The sequence below is a fragment of the Fukomys damarensis genome, unplaced genomic scaffold (assembly GCF_012274545.1).
Source record: "Fukomys damarensis isolate Sample0158 unplaced genomic scaffold, DMR_v1.0_HiC HiC_scaffold_39, whole genome shotgun sequence".
Lineage (NCBI taxonomy): Eukaryota > Metazoa > Chordata > Mammalia > Rodentia > Bathyergidae > Fukomys > Fukomys damarensis.
In genome coordinates, this window is record NW_022900951.1 from 100,884,680 (window position 1) to 100,907,205 (window position 22,526).

General features: G+C 36.8%; 2 protein-coding genes across 3 annotated transcripts in view; one reads left to right on the forward strand and one right to left on the reverse strand.

The window, feature by feature from the left end:
• The window catches only part of Sh2d1a (SH2 domain containing 1A), a 23,458-nt gene extending 20,793 nt beyond the window's left edge, over positions 1-2,665 (forward strand). Inside the window, exons 3-4 of one of the 2 annotated variants that reach the window (XM_010608028.3) lie at positions 1,506-1,650; positions 2,612-2,665. In XM_010608028.3, the coding sequence (XP_010606330.1) occupies positions 1,506-1,650; positions 2,612-2,649 (183 nt within the window). In that variant the 3' untranslated portion in view covers positions 2,650-2,665. The remainder of the gene's footprint in view (positions 1-1,505; positions 1,651-2,611) is intronic. The other variant, XM_010608029.3, reaches the window with a different exon arrangement.
• Positions 2,666-9,487: 6,822 nt separating this feature from the next.
• Positions 9,488-22,526, reverse strand: part of Tenm1 (teneurin transmembrane protein 1) — a 788,119-nt gene continuing 775,080 nt past the window's right edge. Inside the window, exons 31-34 of the mRNA XM_010608026.2 lie at positions 16,639-17,026; positions 14,651-15,871; positions 13,937-14,079; positions 9,488-12,367 (exon numbers count right to left, since the gene is read on the reverse strand). Of these exons, the coding sequence (XP_010606328.1) occupies positions 11,609-12,367; positions 13,937-14,079; positions 14,651-15,871; positions 16,639-17,026 (2,511 nt within the window). The 3' untranslated portion in view covers positions 9,488-11,608. The remainder of the gene's footprint in view (positions 12,368-13,936; positions 14,080-14,650; positions 15,872-16,638; positions 17,027-22,526) is intronic.

A 22,526-nucleotide genomic window follows, 5' to 3' on the forward strand; every position in this document is an offset into this window, starting at 1 on the left:
AATAAGGGAAAAGAAAAAAATGTGAGATAATGAAAAGATGAAAATAATTGTTTGTAGATGGGGAGGGGAGGAGGGGGTGAAGGGAGGGCAGGGGTAAGGGGAAAAAATGAGAATCAAGACTTGTCATGTAGAGGTACAAGATCCCAACAATGAATGTAACTGTACTGTATCCCTAAAATGTACCAATAAACTCAATTAAAGCTGGAAAAAAAGAGATGGAAGAGTACTTTGAAAATGAAAATGTTTTCTAACGAAGGTGTAAGGAAGTATTCTGTGCCTATGGCCTATCGTTGCAATTTGGAGATTCTGTCTTAGAGCTGAAGAATTGCTTGAATCTGCAACTTTTGCAGTATTTCTTATGAAGAATGACTTACCTCAGTGTGGGAAATGACTGAAAATTACTGTGGACAGTGTGCTATCTCCAGCATACTATTTCACTGACAGAAGTCTACATGCCAGCCTTCATGATTTTTCATTGAATGCTAAAACAAACAAACAAACAAACAAACAAAAAACCCACAAGCTTCCATTTCAAAAATCTTCCATGTGGAATAGCTAAAAACAAGTTTCTTAAAAAAAAAACCTCCTCTATCCATTGTTCAATTGCTCACAGCATTGCTATTTTGCTTTGTGTATAAAATGACAGCTTGAGTTGATGCCTAAAGCTTGGCTCATAACCTTTAGCGGGAAATTGTTGTTGATTTCAGGCAGTATCTTTGCAGGAGAACTGATGTCAGGGAAGGAATATATTTTAATAGTCAACAGCAAATACTGATCTCTTTAAAAACAAACACATCAACAAGGGTGACCTGAGATAGTCTTTCATTTTCATGTCTTAAAGAAAACCTTGTCATAGTGCAGCATAGATAGAGACAGCAACGTGGGGAGGATGGGGAATTTTCTCAAGGAAGAAAACAGGTCACGTGAAGGATGAAGCAGCAAGAATTGTGAGGTGAGTCTGAGGACTAAGTAGTTATGCATTGCGTGTATCGTAACAGTCAATTTTTAATTTCCTGTGCAGTATTTTATATTGTAGAATGATGGAGGATGGGTTTTTGTTTTTGCTTTTTTGCTTCCTCGGGCTTTTTATTAATGACCTGTAGGATCTGTGCTTTTTCCGTGTTTAACTGCATCCCCTGTGTTGCTGAACTGATTGTGGGTAATGGCCTGTATACCCTTAGAGGTTCGGGATGTATGATGTGTAGCAAGCAAGAAGGGCAGGCCGATGAGCAAGAGCTTGTACAAACTAATACCACCCTTGGGAGAGCTGAAATGACAGCTCATTAGTTCCTCTCACAGGGATAGTCAGCCAACCAAAGTAAACTCTTGGAATGTTGTTTTCTTTTCTTCCTCATCTTTTCAAATATTTGAACAACTTACACAAATGTTTCTCCTCTGAGCATCCCTTGCACATTGTATAGGTGTGTGTGTGCGTGTGTGTGTGTGTGTGTGTGTGGTAGCATTATAAGGTAGGTAAATAATTTGCTTGGCCTTTTATTTTCCAGACTGCACCTGGGGTACACAAAAGATTTTTTCGGAAAATAAAAAATCTCATTTCAGCATTTCAGAAGCCAGATCAAGGCATTGTAATACCTCTGCAGTATCCAGTTGAGAAGAAGTCTTCAGCTCGAAGTACACAAGAGACTGTAGGTATAATTATTATTCATTTCTGACAGGATTTGGAAGCTCATGGGTTGGAGTCAACCTATGTATAAACATGTAATCAAGTGGAAGTTCTCTAGGAGAAATGTGATCAGAATGTAGATGAAGCCAGCGAGTCAAGTGACAGAAGATTGATTTGTGCTATAATCTCGATATGCCATAGTGTAAGCTTTTTGTATAACTGTGCAAAAATACAACAAAGTCTACCTGGCTACACTTTAATCTCTCATTCCACTTTGTTCTCCTGGTCTCTTTTGTAGATATATGACACCATTTCACTTCACTAATGTAGGCACAAATGATTTGACAGATGGCTACTGTAAGGAATACCTGGGCTATGCTTTTACCTTCACTTCGGAAACTGTTTTTGGTGCTTAAATGAGTGCATTTTACTGTAGCAAAGGAAATTAAATTAGCAAACTTTATTGTTATACTGACACAGATTGTAACATCTCTGGAACAAAGCTATTATCATGTATGTGTCATGTGGAAGAGTGAATACCAGCCAATGCCTGTAGCTATTTGACATGTGACTATTCCTCTATGGAAAGGGGTTATTTGTTTGGAGTGAGAAGATATCCCTTGATTGAAACAATAAATGTTTATGATCAAAGAAAATGAGTTTTTATATCTGTTTCTGACAGGGACCCAGGCTTGGGCATAAACTGGCAATTAGATTGAACTAAGAGTGTTAAATTAATGAATAGTTAACATTTAGAATAGAAATACAAATAAAACTCTAATTGACAAATTGGCTCATTGTTCTTTTTCTGCTCAGTATTCTGCTCTTTATAACTCAGTTTTAAATAATAGTTGCTCAAGGTATATCATTGTGTTGTAGTATTATGAGCTTTGTACTGTTGGAAAAAATTACACGTTTTAGTTAATCTGTAATTATAATACTTTGTAAATTTATCTTTTCTTGATTTTTGTCATTATTTTTCTTAAGGGAGAAGAGATTCCGATGTTGTCCTGAAAGCTCCATAATGAAAAAGAAAACACCTTGTACTTTATTTTCAATAATTTAAATACATGCTAAGTCTTGTATAATGTAGATAATATAGTTCAGTGAGCTATAAGTGCATTTCTGACACCATCATAGTCCTGCAATGAACGCATCTTGCCTCATATTAAAGCTACAATGAGCATTGTAGACAGTGAGAAGCTGGAAATGAAGATCGGGAAAAAAATAATCCCATAGGTTATTTTCAGTTACTATACTTTCACATGGGAAACAATTTAAGGTATAATGAATACTTTATAATATATCAATGTCAATTCTTGCCAAATAAAAATAAAAACAATCCCCAGCTTTTATCAAAGTACCAGCTAGTGATATATTATTTGATAGTTACTGAGTGTATGGTGAAAAGTTGATCGGTGTCCCTCATCTCTGTCATGTGTAGTTCTCTTCTAGCTATGATGTCATAGGGTCTTGGGATTTATAAAGCTGTCTGCTGACACAAGTACTAGGTAAAGACTGAAGAATTTGTTTAAAAATGAAAGCAACTTTCTTATCTAGTGTTCTGATGTCAGAAAGTAAAATTCACAGACCAATCTGGAGTTGAAAATCTTATAATTTAAAATAAACTCTAAATGTTTGTTGTAATTGATGTTCCAGGATTTGAAATTATATTTAGGAGTCCAGTGACCTGGATTTTTCTTTTCATTTATCTCTGTCTCAATTTTTTCCACTCTATGTAAACCTTGTTTACAAGGAAATTTTCAGCAACTAGAGCGCTTGGTTAACTGATTGGTAACCAGTCTCCTTATTAGGTAACCTTACAAGTCCATTTGAAAGCTTATGGTTACATTAACTTTTATTTTTTACTTTGGTACCAGGGATTGTACTCAGGACCTTGCATTTCTGAGGCAGGTGGCGGCACCACTGAGCTAAATCCCCATCCCTGCATTAACTTAACAATTCTGAGTGACTGAAACCTAAGAGTCAGATTTTTATGCAGTATTTTCTTCTCACATTTATATATTCCTGACTTTATGATCAATTATATGTCAAGTTGCTTCAGGAGTCAAATAATTCATCTGTCCAACAAACATAACAGGGAACTGGGGATAGAGAAGTAAAAATATCTGGGCCCTGCCCTCAGTCCACTGTCTTGTTGGAGAAGAAAACTGTAATAGTAAAAGAAAATTATAAATGAAAGCAAACAATACTAAGAAAAGTTGATAAGTACATAAGTGAAGTTCTTTATGTCTAGGTAGATCTGATTTTCAAGAAGAGATTAATCAACACCAATACTCTTTGGTCCACAGTCCATAGGAAAATTCTGCTTCATTGTAAATTGATGAAATTGGAATTTGGGGTTTTACATGAATTCTGTGAACTTGGTTAATAACTAGGGAACTGCTGAGAGACAGAGCTACTCTTTATGTGCTGCAAGTTTTGATTTGTAAACATTTAGTATGATGGAGTATGGTCATGGCAATATATTGTGGACAATTCATCATTTCTTGAAGGAAGAGCATCACTTTAATTTGTAAAGGAATTCAGAAGCCTACTCCACATTGTTTCTCTGGTGTGAGAAACCAAAAGTGTAAATAAGGACCAAAGTGTATAATCGATATTGTGAAATAGGAAGAAAGTGTTCAAATGGGAAGGCGAACTAGGGATGGGGGGAGGGTAAAGGAAGGAAGAGAAAAAAAATAAAAGAAAGAGAAAACAGAAACAAAGCTTTTGGAAATGAGGTGGAGAGGGGTTGAAGGGAGGGGAGGAAAATGGGGGGAAAAGAAGAAGAACCAACATATATCATGTAGAGGTACAGATTCCTAATGATGAATGTGGTCATTATGTATATCTAAAATGTACCAATAAAATTAATTTAAAAAGAAATGAATGGCAGAGTATTTAATAAAGTGCTGTTTGTAACTGTAACCAAACAAACCAAAATGCATATATTTAAATAATTTTAATTATTTGTAGCTCTAGTTTAAATTTTAGTACATGTAACTAATTTTTATTCTAATTTGTTCACTCTGGAATATATTAATGATATTTCTTTGTTCTTTTATAAGAGACTTTTTTGAAAAAAAAAACCTTTCTGTAATCATTAGTGGTCTTTCATATTGTAATAAAGTATTTGAAAGTTTTATTTACCTAATTTGTCTTAAAATATTACTTTAACAATGTTCAGAGACAGATGCTATTAGTAAACCTAATAAAGCACTGATGAAGAATATCTTAGTTATTGGACTGATTCCCTGGAAAATATAAATGCTTTTCTCAATTTATTATTGTTAAATTTTCCAGTTGATGAGACTATGCTCAACTTCTTTGGCTAGTCTTTTATTCCTCAAGTTTTGTTCAACTTTTTATTCCCAACATGAGCATCCTTGTTATTTCTCAATATGCAATAAGTTGTATCTGTACAGAAAGGACATATCCTGGTCATATCTAAGATATTTCCATGTTAACATATACCTGTAAGATGCTGAATCAAAGTAGAAAAATGCACATTTATTTCGAAGCATTCACCTTGCTTCAGGAAAAAATAATGTGTCAGTAAGCTTACAAGGAACATGACATCTTATCAAATACTTGTTCATTTCCTCTGAAATTTGTTCTTAAGAGATAAGGTCAGTAGGCAGACAAGCTTAGGTAATTGTCTGTTTGACTGTTACAGGAAGGGAACCTTGCAGTACAGCATCAGTAGAATAAGCCTACAGAGAATACCTCTGATTATGTTCTCTGGTACGAAAGATTGGATTGAAGATATTCTTTTGGGGTGGAATGGACAGGGAGTTTAAAAATGTGAGAAGTGTTTTAAAATATGGTAAAAATGTTTCTACATCAGCTTATGTTTTACTTGATTCACTATATTGCACTCAGAATCAAGAACCTATAAATAATAAACCTAGATTTACCTTAGAGCATTTCAAGGTTATGGGATGCCAGGTTTTCCTGTTAGGGCTCTATAAATTCAACTTTGTCACCTGTGTTTGCCCTTGCAGTAAATGAGATACCATTATTTTTTAGTTTTCCGCTAGAAGTGAAGTTAAACTACCTAGTTTGGACAGTTTTCTAATTTGGGGTCATTGGCCACACTTAAAAGGAATGGCTGAATTTTCATCATTTGGCCATTTGGTTCTTAAATGAAGATTGTTTTCAACATAGAAAGATACAACAAATGTGACAAACTGGATAGAACCCATCAATAAACATGTGTGGGATATACATACACACACATCTCGATTGTACACAATACCTTGGAAATGGGATTGTTCTCTCACAAGATGACAGAAAATGATACCACACTCAGCAATAGACAGAAGGCATGAGACCTGCATTTGTTTTCAGCTCTGTCACCGATTATCCCTGTGACTGTAGGAAAGTCAGCCTGTTACTGTTGTTATACTTGCCAAGTAGGAATAATTAAGTTTTACCGCATAGGATTATTGAGGTACTAGAATAACGTAATTTTAATGTAGTACTAAATGTTTGATTGCATTGATATTAAAAAAAAATCTCTAAAACTGAAGATAAATAGGGAAAGAATATGGAGGAAGCTCTTTATTAATTGTATGAATGTAGGAGCTTCTGCTCCTTTTTGGATGCCTTGAGGGTTGGGTGGGATGTATCCTTTGAAAAAATGCACAGGTGATTCAAATACTCTGCTCCCATTTTGCTGGTAGGTTGTGTAGAGACATTTAAGATAGTCCTCTGTGTCATGAATCATATCTGAATGTGTATATATCAATGAAAATAAAAGCAGGGCATTTTGCAGTGCTATAAACTCAAGTTTCAGTAAGGGGCTGTTTAGACTATATGCACCTCATTAATATCAAGTTGAGTTTTCAAAGATCTATTGGGCAGATTTCTCAGTGTCACATCAAAATGTCTCTTATGGAAAATAAGTGGCAAACAACAGTTTTAATTGCCTGTGGGGTAGGGCCTCAAAAAAGCTTTTATTACTTTTTTTGTTTTTCATGAGCCACCCCCGACCCATATCTATTATTATTATTTTGCCAATGCATTTTGCTACCCCTCCATCTCAGTGCCCCCCACCTTTTTGCAAGTTTTAATTTTCTTTCTATTGCTGAGAAAGTCACCAAAAGAATAGAGTGAAACCTTTTTAAAAATACCTTAGCCTAGAGGCATTTATATTCACAGCAGTTACTCTTTATTTATGAAATGGTCATTTATATGAAAAATAAAAATGAAGTGATGTCCAACTAGAATTAGTGCCTTTTTTATTCCCACACCTACATTTTCAAGATGACCTGGTTTTTATTATTTCCTGCCAGGGAGCCACTTTTTCTATCTCAGGTGAGCAGATTGATTTGACAATGCAGTTTGGCGCATGAATAAAACGGGACACAATGCTCATTTGCAATTTTATTTTTTAAAAATGAAATATTCAAAGTACTTTTCTTTCAAATATCGACACATAATGTTTAACTTTAAATATTTACAGCATGTTGTTGTGATGCTCTTGTAGAAAAATGCATGCTTCTGGCATGAAAGCCAGAGCAAAATGCAAAAGACCATTTAACTGCAGCCAGAGAACATGTACCTGTACAGTATCCAGTCACTTTTCAACATAGGAGTGAGAGCAGGAATACAAAATTGGAACCTATTGTTTCCTAGCAACATGGCTCAGGCCATTATAACACAATTTTCAGTACGATTAGAACCTCTAACTGTTGTTATATAGAAACTGAAAATCTTCGCATACACTGTAAACATTTTTACTTTTCATGAGAAAGTAAGCAGCTAAAAAGAGTATTTTTTCTTATGTAAAGGCTATACTTCTCTTTTCTCCTTCTCACTCACTGATGCTTTTGCCAGAAGAATAGTAAAGATTTAGACATTGTCATGATTCATACAAGTAAAATATTTTTCAAGGACACAATCTGATATACTAACATTTACTTAACAGGTTAAAGTCCACCACTAAATCTAAGGAAAGATTTTTAACTGCCAAACACATTTCCTTTGACAAATAATGTAAGGTGACAACTGCCAAGACAAAATCCACAGCAAGTTAACGCTAAGTATTTTCAGTTACTGTTCAGCAAGTAATTTCTTCTTACACACAGCAGTATATTTGGTCCTTAAATAGTTTTCACATGAAGGACACACTGAAATAATAGTCACTACTTTGTGGTTGAATTCTTTTTTTGTTGTTTTCTGTTTTTTTTTCTTTTTTTTTTCTTTTTTCTTTTTGTTTTCATTGCACAATAAAAACCTTACAGAAGGCTGTGGAACAGCAGTCTGAGATCTGAAGTACTAGGCAGGTCTGCTAGCTATATGTATGTGAGTTCCTTTGAGAAAACAAGAATGCTGCATCCAGTCTGTAGCCTTATGTTTTTTCACAGGCTATAGCAATTCTCCAATCTCACCACAATTTTATTTTAATACTTGATTACCTTGTTTTTGCTTCCATTACCACTCAACTCCATTAAATTGCCTTTAACATGAATACATCTTCATAAACGCAAAGTCTTTGCCCTGACTCTCTCAGGAGATATTACAGTGGGGCCTGATCTGGCTAAAAATATAGTTTGAAAAAATTGAAAAGAAAAAAACAGTAGAAATAACATGGTGGAATGCCTCAATAGTAATGAAAAAGAAAAGTCTTATGAAAATTATAATTTAATTTTATGCTTGTGTATGTAAGTAGGATGTGAATTCCAAATTATGTATTGTCAAGGGTTCCTACATTTGGCTACGTTGCATATATTATATATATGTAGTCTACATACTATAGATTTTCTAGATAAATTGACAATAAGTGACATGACATGCTTATTTTATACATTATTTTGTTGGGTTCAAATAAAACATAGTTCTGTGATAAGTATTTTGTTGAAAATTAGTATGAATTGAGCTTTATTCCCCTTTCCTTCAGGAGTCACGGTGCTAATCAACAGTGATTTGAATAACTAAAAAGGAACATTTAAATATCTGTTAAACTTTGAACTTTTCAGCTCATTGGGCTCTCTAGACTGTTGTGCAAGAGTGAACACAAAACAAAACAAAACAAAACACGCAAATTAGGTGGGCCTAAGAGAACAAAAACAACCATGGAGTATTCCCTGAATCAAGCCCAGAATGTTCTGTAGAGGAGAGTCCCACCACTGAGCGCTTACTTAACTTACTTGAATGGTGTGTGGCTGTACTGTGTCAGTCACTTGTCTTCTGGGTGTGAGAAATTCTTATATTCCTCTGAAAAATGCTTTTATTTTCATCAGGAAATGCAAATGAATGAATTGTTCTTTCGTTAACTTAAACTTCAGAATCACAAGTCAGCGAAGGCATTCTTTCTATTCAGCTGACTAGGAAGGGGCCTACTGAATATATCCCCATGCTCTTATGAAGAAATGCCAAAATGTTTCTCTTAGGTTTATTACTCATTTTGGCTGTTTTTTCTTTCCTCCCCAAAACTTTAGGAGTTGTAAAGAGAACAGTAATAGTTCAAGGCAGTATTAAAACCACAGCTACAAGTGATAAAAAGTGCATTTCCTGAATATAATACCAATATAATTTAAGAAACTAAAGGCACAAACTAACTAAATATGTATTACAAACTAGAAATGCACGTTTCAAGGTGATTACTATTAAGTAAAAGCTTCAAATATTTGTTTCCGATGAATATTTAAAGCAGTTTGAAAGTGATACATCATCAGTAAATTGCAAAAAGTATAATCACTTAAAATATAAGCAAAATAGACTCTAATATTGACATCTTGGAATAGTGATAAAATACATCATCACATTTATGAATGCACTCTTTATATATATATATGTATATACATATATGTATATACATATATATATATATACACACACACACACACACACACACACAGTTCACAAATTATTTTTCCATTGATTTAAAAGAAAATCAGAGGTTCTAGGAACTTAAGGTCTACTGTTAGGTTGGTGTGGAGGTATTCAAATTTTCAACAGGTTTGTCAGTAATTTTAGAATTCCATCCTAAATAATATATACCTATAACAGGCCCAATTCAGAAAAAAACCCACAATATGATTTTAGCCTGGATTAGCAATATCCTGTGCTGGTAAACTTGCAATTACCAAGAGAGAATGAGTTCATCATGAATTTTCTGTACCTCTCTGTCTCAGTATACGCACGGAAGAAATGTAATCCCAACCTGAACGTTTTGAAAATGAAATGCTCGAGTACACCCTCCCCGACGATCTGCTGGGGTCGTTCCCGTTCCTCACTCTCCTTTCTTGGTACAGTAAGAGGCACACTCTTTAAAAACCTTAACATGAGCCAGGACTCCGACTTTGCATATTTTCAGAGAAACTGTCTTACAAAGCAAGGCAATGACCCCAAACTGCATTTAGTTAGTAGCTGGAAAACAATCCAAATGAACTTTCTATCATCAGTTCTCCTATAGACATACCAAATGTCCAGGCTCAGTGGGGAAAGTGCAGTGGCTGGCTCAGGGGAATTTTCTCCAGGCCACATTGTGCTGTCATGTATTTCCATTAGAATTACGCAGCATTTTACAAACTTTCTCTTGGTCACTGGGCACTAATCTCCCAGCTCAACCAGGGGCTTCTTTTACTGCAGGATTTGTCGAGACTGAGAAGCTGCAGCTCATATTAACACTAATCCTGGCCTTGCTTCAAACATGAAGTGATCCCAGAACAAATAATTCATCTTGGAAATAGTTATTTGAAAATAGTTAAAATGACTGGAAGAGATGATTAAATAAAAATAAAGGGGTAAAGTCAGTAAAAAGTACTCTACTACTTTTGAATTATTTGAAATGCGGTAGGTTGGAAAGACTTCACTTAGTTCATTTGTCTGAATATGACTGGGAAAGGGTCAATACAGAATTGCACATTTGAAAGATAAATCTAAGTGGAGTGAAACAATGTGGCAGCAACTACTGTGATGTTTCCTTTGGTTTTCCCTTTGGTACTTGCTAGGCCTTTCTTTTTTTTAAGGGTTTGACTCTTATGAATTTCTGCCGTACTAATGTATAATATCCACATCCCAGGCATTTAGGCCTGCTAAAGCTTCTTATTTTGTACCAGAATCATACTTTTTAGTAAATTACCTTTCATGTGCACAAAACCATTGGATTAGTGTATAAATACTGAAGCACTAATGTGAAACTATGACCAAAACACACACTCTATATAAATGAGAAATTCCTACCCAGGTTAATAAAAGCTATGTTTACATGACACCAACACAGCTGGACAATTTGGTTAAAAACTGAGTCAAAACAGGTTATTTGAGAGCGGTTATATTGGCCAGCTGCCTTGGTATCACGTACACACAAGCAAACAGTGACTCCTTAGTCTGCTTACCACACCGTGGGGGGGCATGGTAGAGAGATCCAGCCACCACACACCAAAGCACAGCACAACAACATGGCATTTACTTTAACAAGCAAGGAGGAATAAGCAGGATGGGAGGAAAAATGGGCCTGGACTCTAGGAGATGGTGGCTGAGGATATTTTACACTTCTTTTTAAATTTTCTATAACAGATCTGGAAAATGTAAAAGGGCTGGCAGTCTGTTGAGATGCAAGATGTAGGTACTATTGCACCACCTTTCCAAATAGCCTGCAAGTTCTGCCAATAACTGAATACAAAACCTGCTGTCACAAAAAAGGGAACTTTGGGTTCTTTTTGTATAGTTGAGCATATGCATGCTCGGCAAATTTAAAGTGGTGCTTTCTGAAAGCGTTTGTTCACGGGTCGAGTTCTGTTTGTGTTATTTTGAATACTGCCACACAAGAACTAAAAATCTGTCATTTCTTCAAGAGTTTAAACAAACAATATTAAAATACCATCTTCCGTCACATTGAAAGGCAGTTGGATATGTTTTTCCTCCATATTTACATATACAGAATTCTGATCTAGAAAACCAATACAATAAACCGTTTTATGTTTTAAAAACAGGCAGTCTTTGGTGACGCAAAGGCAGAGATTTTTTGTGTTACCTCCTGCCTATTTCGCTCTGTCTCATAAAGTGAATATTGTTGGCACTGTCAGAAAGTTCTAAATACTGCTCGACAGACAAAACAAAATACCCGTCATAACCTTGGACCCTCCCAGTGCTCAAAAGCTGCTGCTTTTCCCCCTCCGTCCATGCCCGAATCCCCTCTTCCCCTTCTTGCAGCCGTCTTTGTTCCTTAGTCCAGGCCTGGGCCACAGCACGCTGTCTGGCAATCTCCAACACGTGATTCTTTTCTTCTTCGATGGTTGTGCCATATCGGATGTTGAAACACAGGGCCCCATGCTGAAGTTGAATATCGGCAAAGCGTCTAGTCCTCCCATTCAACACAGACGTCATCTGGGACACAGTGACATTGACACCATTCTCCAGAATCCGCCTCCCCCCAGTGTTACCGATGAGTACCAGATCTTCCTCCAGAGACCCAAGCTTAATGAAATAGTGAGTGTCCCTCCCCTCTACGGTGAAATGTAAGTTTTCCAGGTAATGAGCATTATTGAGAATGGCAGCGAGTCGCCTGCTATCTTCATTGGCTACTCCTATAATATCAGCTGTTACTATGCCATCCTTGATGGCAAATTTAATACCTTTTCCAAAGACAGAGGGGACAGCAGCAAACCTTGGTTGCTTTCCTCCTTCAAGGCACCGTCCCTCATTGTATCGGGGAGTCATGGGAAGTTGGTCCAAGGAAATGAAATTCCTGAGCTGTTTCTGGAGCTCACACTGAATCCCCAGGATCATCTAGGAGAGAAAAAGGCACAGTGCAAGTGCAGCATGGGGTTGGGCACCTGCAGCTAGCTCAGGCATTATTGGAAGGAAAGGCTGGCAAGGGTGTCTTCCTTCTCTCTAATTTGTTGGTGAGTCATTAATTAAAAAACAAGCCAAACCTGGAACCTCTTCGTCAGATTAGGAAAAGACTGACAGGTGGTCGAACACCTAGAGTTCTTTTATCTTGCTTAAACTGAGTGCTATGAAAATATGTTGAAACTTGATAGCATAGAATTTCAGAGCTAGAAGACCCTTTAAGTGGGTCCAGCTCCCCCAAGACACAGACATCTTATTTTGGCCAATTTAACTGCCACTGACTAGATCTTATCATTTTATGCGGAGTCAAACATTAGGCGCAGTGAAGCATAAAGAAATGTTAGGCATCGCTCCTACTCTGAGCAGCTTACGACCTTATAAATAACTGCGGCAAAAAAGGACGCTGACTAATCTTTTTACTTGTACTTTAAAAAGCTTTTTACTTTAGCAAATTTCAAATATGCAAAGAAAGAGAAAAGATGAATGAGTCTCAATGTATACATCACGAAGCTTCAGGAATTTTTAATGTTTTGCTAGACTTTTCAAAAGAATTTTAATTACAAAAAGTATTCACATATTAGACATATTTATACAAACAGATCATTCTTTAATGCCTTTTCAGAATGTCCTTTCTCTTTTAATTTTTAAATTCAGTTTCAAGTCTTCCTAACCAAATTTCCTTTTTCTTTTGTTGTTAAATTTGCAAACGCAGACGCTCCTATTCCTTTTTGTTTGCACTTTTACCTCATATTCCTGATAAAATAATCTGCTAAATCTCAAACATCTTAATGTTCTTATTTTTCCCAGTCTTTATCACTGTAATATTTATTATATTTGTTTATTGCACTTGTGTGCCCACTCTTTAGCAGAGCATATATAGATAGATAGATAGATATCTCTATCTATCTCTATCTATCTATCATCTATCTATATTTTTTTGGTACCGGGGATTGAACTCGGGTCCTTGCGCTTGCACGGCAGGCCACCAAACCGCTGAGCTAAATCCCTGGCCCAGAGTATTTTATTCTATTACTCTTATGCTCTTCAGTTACCAGCCCCTAAATTATTTGACAGTTGAAGATTGATGTTTTTATGTCTTAATGAATAATTTTATCTATGTAGAATTCATAATTGCCCCGGGTAACCCATTTCAGAATTTTAAAATTTCAGTTTATCTTTTCTGTTGTTTATATGTTGAATCAGTCAACAAGCAACCGATTACTTTTTCCAATCTCAAAACCTCCAAATCCTTTTTTTTTTTTTGGTACCAGGAATGAAACTTGGGACCCTGCACTTGTGAGGCAGGTGTCAGCACCACTGAGCTAAATCCCCAATCCTCCAAATCCTTGATCTTTTCCTTATGGAAATCTCGTAAGTCATGCACATTTTGGTAACTATTAAAAAAGACCAAAGAAAAGCAAATATATGTAAATGCAATTTCATGGTGTGAAGATACTTTTCTGTTCTTTTTTCCAGCTAAATAGAGGTGGAAAAACTTTTACTGACCTTTCCAGGATCCCACTCTTGAGTTTTTGTCTGAATCTGTAGAAGCTCATAAGTCAATTCTAAATTTTCCAATTCTGGCTTGGGAAATCCAGGTAGTACATTGTGCAACTGGAAACCAAATAGCTCCAACCAACTTGCAATGTCTGGAAGACACAAAAGTGAAATGGAAAAACATTTGAAAAGCCCGTACTTTGCAACCTTTGTTGAAAATTTGAAAGAAGCGCTTTCTACATTCAGTAAGTTTAGGCAATGGGAAGATAGGGATAAAATTCGCCTTACATGCTTCACTCTAAAACACATTATCTCACCTCTATAGGGAAAACTTTCCACTTGTGGATAATCCAAGACACAGGCTCAGGTTACTGAGCCTGAAACTCTTAAGGTGATAATGGTTCTAACCCCACATGGATTCTGATACTAGATTTATTACATTCCACATAATCTTGGATTTGTCTTTTAAGAAATAAATTATATATGCTTTTAAGAGTGGAACAGAAAAAACTTGAAGGGAAAGAAAAATAAAAGCATCATGTTTGATGTCAACTGATACTTCTTGTTCACTCTAGAAAACTAAGGAAGAGAGTGAATGCACAACAACATGTGGGCTAACTGGCAGGAAGAGGAAACCTTTACAAAAGCACTGAGATTATGTGATAAAATAAACAGCACTGAGTTATCTCAAGTTTAGCCTCAAGTTTTACATCATTTAAGTACCTGTGGTATATTTCGCAACATCTTGAATTTTGCCAACTGGGTAGTTATTTTCAAAGGAGTAGAGGTTGAATGGTTTAGGAAGGAAGTTCAGCTGTCGCCATATGTGATGATTAGGTGTTGTCCATCTACCAGCAACAACGTCATAGTCCCTTTGTCCCAGGTGCACTAATTTAGTAAGGAAATCATAGAGTCCTCCTTGAAAACCAATGACGACCTGAAAGTCTGGGTAAGTGTCATGATAGATATCACCATAAGGCGTGTACAATATCTCTTTTATGACCTGACCTCGACTGCTGAACACAGCTAGTGGGGTACCTGAATTATCACAGGCCACATAGTATTCTTCACCACTGCTCAACTCCATGGCGATAAGATGACCTTGGAGATCATAATACAGAGATGTTATCTCCGAGCTGGTGTGGTTGTACAGATGAGTAACTCTTATGGGATTGGCAAGGTCTGCATAAAAGAACTGGAGGTGCTGCCCTAGGCTGGACTTACTGGCTACACGTCGCCCAAGCCCATCATAGTAGTACTGCATGGACCAGCCAGAAACCCTATTATATGCCTTCTGCAGCAACCCCTTAGAATTATATTCAAATATGTCATTTCCTCTCTGCCTCAGAAAGCCATCTTCATCCATTTTGTACTGAATTTCTCCTAGTCTGGTGATGCGGTCTCTGAGATCATATCTGAGAGGAGTAAGACGAGCACTATTCCCATGGCTCAAGAGATTGATGTTTCCATTCAGATCATAACTGTAACGCCACTGAGTTTTGTCATTTACAGAAACAGTTTGAAGTTGCCCGTCAGCATCGTACTCATAGAAGTACCTAGTTATATTGGCATCTACTCCTACCCTTATATCACATATTACCATGCGACCCATATTATCATATTGGATAGTCATCCAGTAGGCAATTGCTTTTAGGATTTCATACTGGACTTCAATGACTTGTCCATTGGCATTGAATATCTTGGTGTGCTTCATTACTGTAGTAGTTATGACCTGATTTAAGTCATAATTAATTACACTGAATTTTCCAAACTGCTCTGTTCTACCAGAGACATCAACATATCGGTACAGGTCTATGGGCAAAGGGGTTTCATTGATCACAGCTTGCATGCTGGTGACACGGAAGTTGTTGTAGCTATAGTCAAATCGTGCATTCACAAGACCTTCTTCACTGAATCTGAAAATCTGGCGTCCAATAAGAGGTCCTGTAGGAGTAAAAATTTAAAAAAATAATGTTAGAAAAGAATTAGGCAATAAATGTGAAAAATTCATAAAATTGTAGTGTTATTTACTATTGATGCTTTTACATTTGATATAAAATATTATGGATTGATCTCTGATGTCTGATGCCTGGGCATGTCACCTCATCGATATACTTTCCCATAGAGATTGTTACCAAATATGAAAAATAACTTTATATATCATAATTACAGAATAATTTAATTAGAGAAACTACAGAAATCATAGACAAAAATTGCTTTCATTTCATTTAACGTTTGCTACAAAAATAGAGGGTCAGGTTTTCACATAAAACATTAAAGTAACTGAATTTGGGCATGTTATAAATCCAAAGGATAAACATTTGAAAGTTTTGACTTTTGTCATCAATTGAGGCATACACAGATTACACAGGGCTTGAGCTAGCTTCACTGAGACTCTTATCTTGCAGCTGCATCTTTGGGAAGATTTGGTTGCATGCACAAATGGGTATATAGCTGGACTAGGCATTTAGAGTTCAACTTTCTTAAAAGCTGAGAGAAATAAAGAGAAAATACTATAGGTTTTAAAGGAACCAGCTTTCAGGTAAGCCACGATGCATTTTAAATTTTCAGCGGAAGGTAATTTGATAAGTAATGCCAAAGTCTGTTGAATTGGATGTGGATAGCTTGATGCTTTCACTTTCTAATGTGGTCAACAACAATGTTTTGAGGAAATACTTAGTTGTACATGCCATGGTGACTTCATAACAAACCTGTTTGCCTGTATCTGATTGTGCAGATGAATCCGTTGTGCATGAGGTGTATTGTCTTAATCACCCCAGAGGACTCTTCATATGTTAACGTGACCTGAGTAGTATCATAGAGAATCTCAGAGAGCCTTGCTTGTTTGGTGTACTTGTAGAGAACTCTGCGCCCTGTCCCCAGGTGCAGAGTCTGTAGCAGTCGGCCATCTCGACCATAGTCTTGGATGAAAGAAGTGCTGCTGTCTGGAGGGGTGTAGATGTTCCTGTAGTACCCCACTGAAAGCATGGTTTGTAAGCTGTGGCGAACCATGCTGGGCATGGTGACTGAGAGCAGACAATCTGACTGGTCATATTCAAAGATGTAACGCCGCTGGCTGTGTAAGAGAAGCATCACAGACTGAAAGGAAACAAAGGCATAGCATAATATGTACCACTATGGTTGAAGAGACTAAAGACAATGCACATTCATGCACAGCGCAAATGCATTCAGCACTTACTATGTGTCAGACTCTAGTGCAGTGGTGGCAAATCTAAGGCACATGTGCCACCGTGGGCTGTTTGTATCATTGAGAGCTCTAACAGGTTTGCCATCACCGCCATAATGGGTACAGTAGTGCACAATGATAGTGTCTATCCTCATAGAACTTACAGTTCAACAGAGAAGAAAGACAAGGAACAAAGCAATTACAATACAGTATGAAACATATCATAATAGGGGAAATGTAGAGATCTTGTGGGAAGTGGAGGAAGAACAGTTAATGGAAACTAAAGAGGCAGAGAAGGCTTCCTGAAGAAAATGACATCCAAGTTGCCATCTAAAGGATGACTAGGGTGAAGGCAGGGAGGGGCTGGAGGGTAAATAGAGGATACACCTGGTAGGCACAGGATTGTGAGGGTCTGAACATGCAAGACAGCATGGCTTTTGAACGAATTTTGTATGGTCAGAGCACAGATGTGCTGAGGGTGACGGTGGGGAAAAGCAAGGGCTAAGTGCAGTTGGATAGGCTGGGTCTAGATCATGCTGGGTTTGTAAGGAATGCGAAGGAGTTTGGACTTAAGCATGTTACAAATAGGGAGCCACTGAAAAGTTGTAACCAAGTTGAGGGAGAGGGAGCTTGCAGAGCTGGGAGGAGTCAAGTTTATATTTTAGAAAGGTCATTGTGGCTTCAGCGTGGAGATGGATTGGGGGAAGATAAAGGGAAGACAGGGCATGTCACACACTAACTTATAGACACCCCAAAGTACTGACTTCACATGGATGTCTTCCTGAAAAGCTGATTATTAAATATTCTTACTGTTGTTTTACAACTCATGTTTAACTAGTCATGTTTCAATTTCTGAGATTAAAAGAGCATGATATTAAAAGTAAAGAATGTTCCGGTTATGCCACCCTTCCCACTGACTGATCTGTATTTCAGGAACAATTATTATATCCTGCATACATCTGCATAACAGTTACAATATCTTGCATATAATAGGTGATTCATAAATATGAGTTGATCTTTTAATTTTAAATAAGACACTAAAAGGAGCACTGTTTTATGAAGGGCTCTGATTCATTAGGATTTATATTTCATGTTTTAATACAAATATAAAATTTCCATCCCTGGTAATTTTTTAAAAAAATTTTTTTTTATTGAGCTTATTGGTACATTTAGGGATACAGTACAGTTACATTCATTGTTGGGATCTTGTACCTCTACATGACAAGTCTTGATTCTCATTTTTTCCCCTTACCTCTGCCCTCCCTTCACCTTCTCCTCCCCTCCCCATCTACAAACACTTTATTTTCATCTTTTCATTCTCTCACATTTTTTCTTTTCCCTTTTTGTTCTTCCCCTACATATCACACCTTCCCTACACCTTTAGCTCCTTTCCTCCCATTTCTAAATGTCAGTAATCTTATTAGAATCTTATGCATTGTTGCAGAATATTCACACCAGAATCCCTGGTAATTTTGATATAACTCCCTGAAGGAACCTTACCCCTTCCCTCTTGAGAATTACTTTATCAAGCAAAAGGATTTACTTGAGCTTTATTTTCTGAACTTTGTGTGATGTAAACAATAGGTATTTTCCCCTCCTACATGCAAATTACATAAATATTTATGAATGCGGATCACATAAACCCATATAATGTACACTTAAATCTTCTCAACAAGAAATTATATTCTAATGTTGAGTGTGAGTTTTGAAAGTGCCTCTTCTATTCTTGAGAATTAACTGATTCTGAGTTGCATGTCAGTGTCATGAAATCAAAGTCAGTGGTTATTTGCTTGTTCACTCACTCTTTTCCGCCAGTACTATTCTTGGGAATCTGGAGGTGAGAGCAGAAATCCTGTCTGCCTCTGAAAACCCTCCTGAACAAAAGGCAGGAGACCTGGAAATCCAGCACGGATTTGAGGACACAAAAGGAGTACTGCTTCCCTTGATCAAGGCATAATTGATCAAAGTAGCAAGGACTGTTCCTATGAACAGGGCGGCAGGTGGCAGGGCGTGAGGCAGAGGCGCTTTATATAGGAATTGGAGTTTCACCTTTGTATTATCTCTGTGTTGAACCATTTCCCAGTTTCTTTCCACTCTCCTTTGTCAATTTTCCATGAACAAATGGCATCTGTCACCTGTGATGTGGGCCAAGGACAATCACCACATGGCTCCCACACATTACCTAGCATCAGCCTGCCTGGGTCATGCCTTTTCCAGTTGCTGTACCAGCCCTGCCAAACATTTATAGCACATCATTATCGCATTCTCTCCTTGTTCGTATCCTCCAGCCTGCAGTAAACCACTGCCTGAACCCTGTTCTAGGTGGTGTGGATGTTGAGCTGTCTTAAAAGCTCCCTGGTCTGTTTTAAAGCTTCCTGCCAATAGTAAGAATGTGGATGACGTGATTAGAAATCTTGTGAATGTAACTGTTGTGTTGCCAGATTGCCATTTAGTTCTCATTTGGCTGCTTTTTCACTTTGGGTGGGCATTATTATCAGTTTGTTCGAAAACAATGCTTATGAGTCTATCCAATGTCCACAGTTTGGCTGCAGGATAGAAAACCACTTCTTATTTATCCAAATAACAGAGTGGGAGGCTTTTATTCTTTTAATTGATTGTTATACCCTGAAACTAATCTTTATAAAGAAATCATGGCTGTGCACTTATTTGAACAAGAATAGAAATGAGAGTAGAAATTTGTAATACGAAAGCCTCTGAGTGACCACCAGATGGCAGTGCGGGGCCATTTTGAAGCTCAAGAGGGAGACTGCACACTGTCCTGGTACACAGCCTTTGAAAATTTCAACCCCAAAGAGACAATTTCACATATGAGACTAAAGTATCCTATTAAACAATTGTAAAATATGTTTAAATGCATTTATAAGTGAAATTCCTAAGCATGATTTTAGGAAACTGAAAGATTTACATTTACTGTAATGAAAAAATTTAGCCCCACAAGTCTTCAAAATGTAATTAACTCAGAAAAGTGTCATAAATCAAGACAGGGAATTAATGACAACACAGAAAAAAATTTAAGAAACAATAATTGATTTTTTAAACACAGAGATCAGTTAAGCAACTGTAGCCATTACCCAAATAGTTATTTTTCTCTTAATGGCTACAAACCCTTGCTCTAGAGGAAGTAAAACTATTTTTACAAAATTTTTGCATGTTAGGGTGAAAAGTATTATTTGGGGTTTTTAATATATCATGACATATATAGGTATGACAAGCAACTTTACAGAGGTAATACTAGAAATATTTTGGGGCTAAAAAGAGAAAAATACTTTAAAATTTGACAATTCTTGATCAAAAGCATAATGAAAGAACCAGCTTCTTTGTCCCTGCTCTATCCTTGTCAAAGTGAAAGGATGTGCAGAAAAGGCCATGTTAAAAATAAAGGATGGAAAAGAACACCTGGGGTCACCAAACCTCACCAAATCACTGAAAAAAAATTACATATAAATCAGATTTTAGGAAATTCAATCTTTTTTCCTTTATCCCCATTGAATCACAATTTCAAAGATGTTTTAACTTCTTTCTTTCCTTCCTGTCTACTGCTCTCCCTTCCTCCCTTTTTTTCTCCTTTTTGATTTACCCTCAAGTGGCAGTAAGTGCTTGGTAACATTTAAGTTCTCTAGTTGGGTGCTTCATATTAAATTGCTTCATTTAATCACCATATCTTCAGTGAATTAGTTATCACTGGTAAAAATAATACGAAGTGAACTTTATGATAAATAATTTTAGGAAAAGTAAGGAACCTATTCCATAATTACATGTTTTGTAGGCTCTGAGTTTTGACTAATAAGATTGCTTAAATAATGGGCTACCCTTTTAATTAGAGAACAAATTAAACATTAAATAAATAAATGTACAGAAGTCAACTAAATGGCCAAATGATTTGGCCTGTCTCACTGATTCACTTTGACCAAATGATTTGATCAAGCCCTGTTTAGAAATCACCGGGGTTTCTCTTAATACATTTTTCTACGTTGGCACAGTCTTGTTTCTGTCTACTACAGACACTGACACTCTCAAGAGCTTTTGCTTGGTATGTTCTATTTTTAAAAGAATTGTTGCCCACCAATTTTCTATACCAAGGAGAACTTACATGAAGTTGGTTTCTCAAAATTCTTTGCACAAGTACATTTGATGAAATAATCTGCCAGTTCAGGAAAGAGAAATAGTAAGATCTCATTGGTGTCAGAGAAGACTGAATACAGAATTGAAATTTAATTTTTAACAGTCTCTTTTGTTATTGTCCAGACAGCCTAAAGCGAGAGTTTTAGGAGACCTACATGTGATTGTCTGTGTTCACTTAGCTCAGCTGGTCACACTCCGGTAATATTAAGGCTAGGTTTATTATTTCCGACTTGTGTGTGTTCCTAAGGAATGTCGCCTACTTCGAAGGACCTGAGAGGAGACCAGAGAAACCCCATCTTCATTCCTAGAAAAGTGGCTCAGCCAATCTTCTGCTAACCATCAGTGGGATCAGACTGGATCTGTTTCATATGAAGATCATCAATGTATGCTGTAAGAAACACTTAGCTTATGTATACATATCACGAAATATTTGGATGCAATGAATGTTTTAACAAGTCGGACACTGCAGACCTCAGTCATGGGATTTTGCTAGTCATTTTTGTTGTAGAAATTCAAAAGGGGAAAGGCTTACTCTATAACATTCAGAGTTTCTAGGTGTGGAGGGTATATTTATTCGATTTCTTCAAAAGAAAAGAACACAATGTGGGTAAGGAAAAGGAGCCCCTCCCTTTTCCTGTTCCCCAAGGAAACTCTGTTTTATCTCTTTGGCATTTCCAACCTGGTAAATCTCCAACAGCTGACTCTGGCATGTATTAAGATAGTTTGTAATGACATACAGCCACTGGCACACTGTTTTTTGTTTAATTTTGAGAGGTGCATTAGAAAGAGCTGGCATCATTCAACACAAATAGTGACGTTTGTCATGTGAGCTATGTGCAACCAAGACTTTTCTAAGAACTTCTATGGTTTGATTATCTTGCAATGATTGCCTTTGAGTCCTCAAGAACAAATATTTCTCAATTTTCCCCAAATTAATTCAGGACTGATGAATTCAGCTGAATGAATACATTTAGGAAATAAGAAGCACTGTCATAGGAAAGCAGGTATGGAGATGGCAGATAGAGGTCAGCTACTCATACTTTCTCGTGTACTGATCTGACCAGAAACCATATTGCTGTATAGGGGCTGTTTGATAAATGGTTCCTGCCATGGGATTAAAATCCCTTTCTTACCACACAGATGCCACAAGCTCCCACTGTGGATGCTACCAGAGGCTCATTGCACACAAAAGGCCATTACCAATTAGGCCTCCCTGCCACTATTCCCTCAGGCTTATTACTTTTGAAAATTAGTCCTCAAATATTTTAT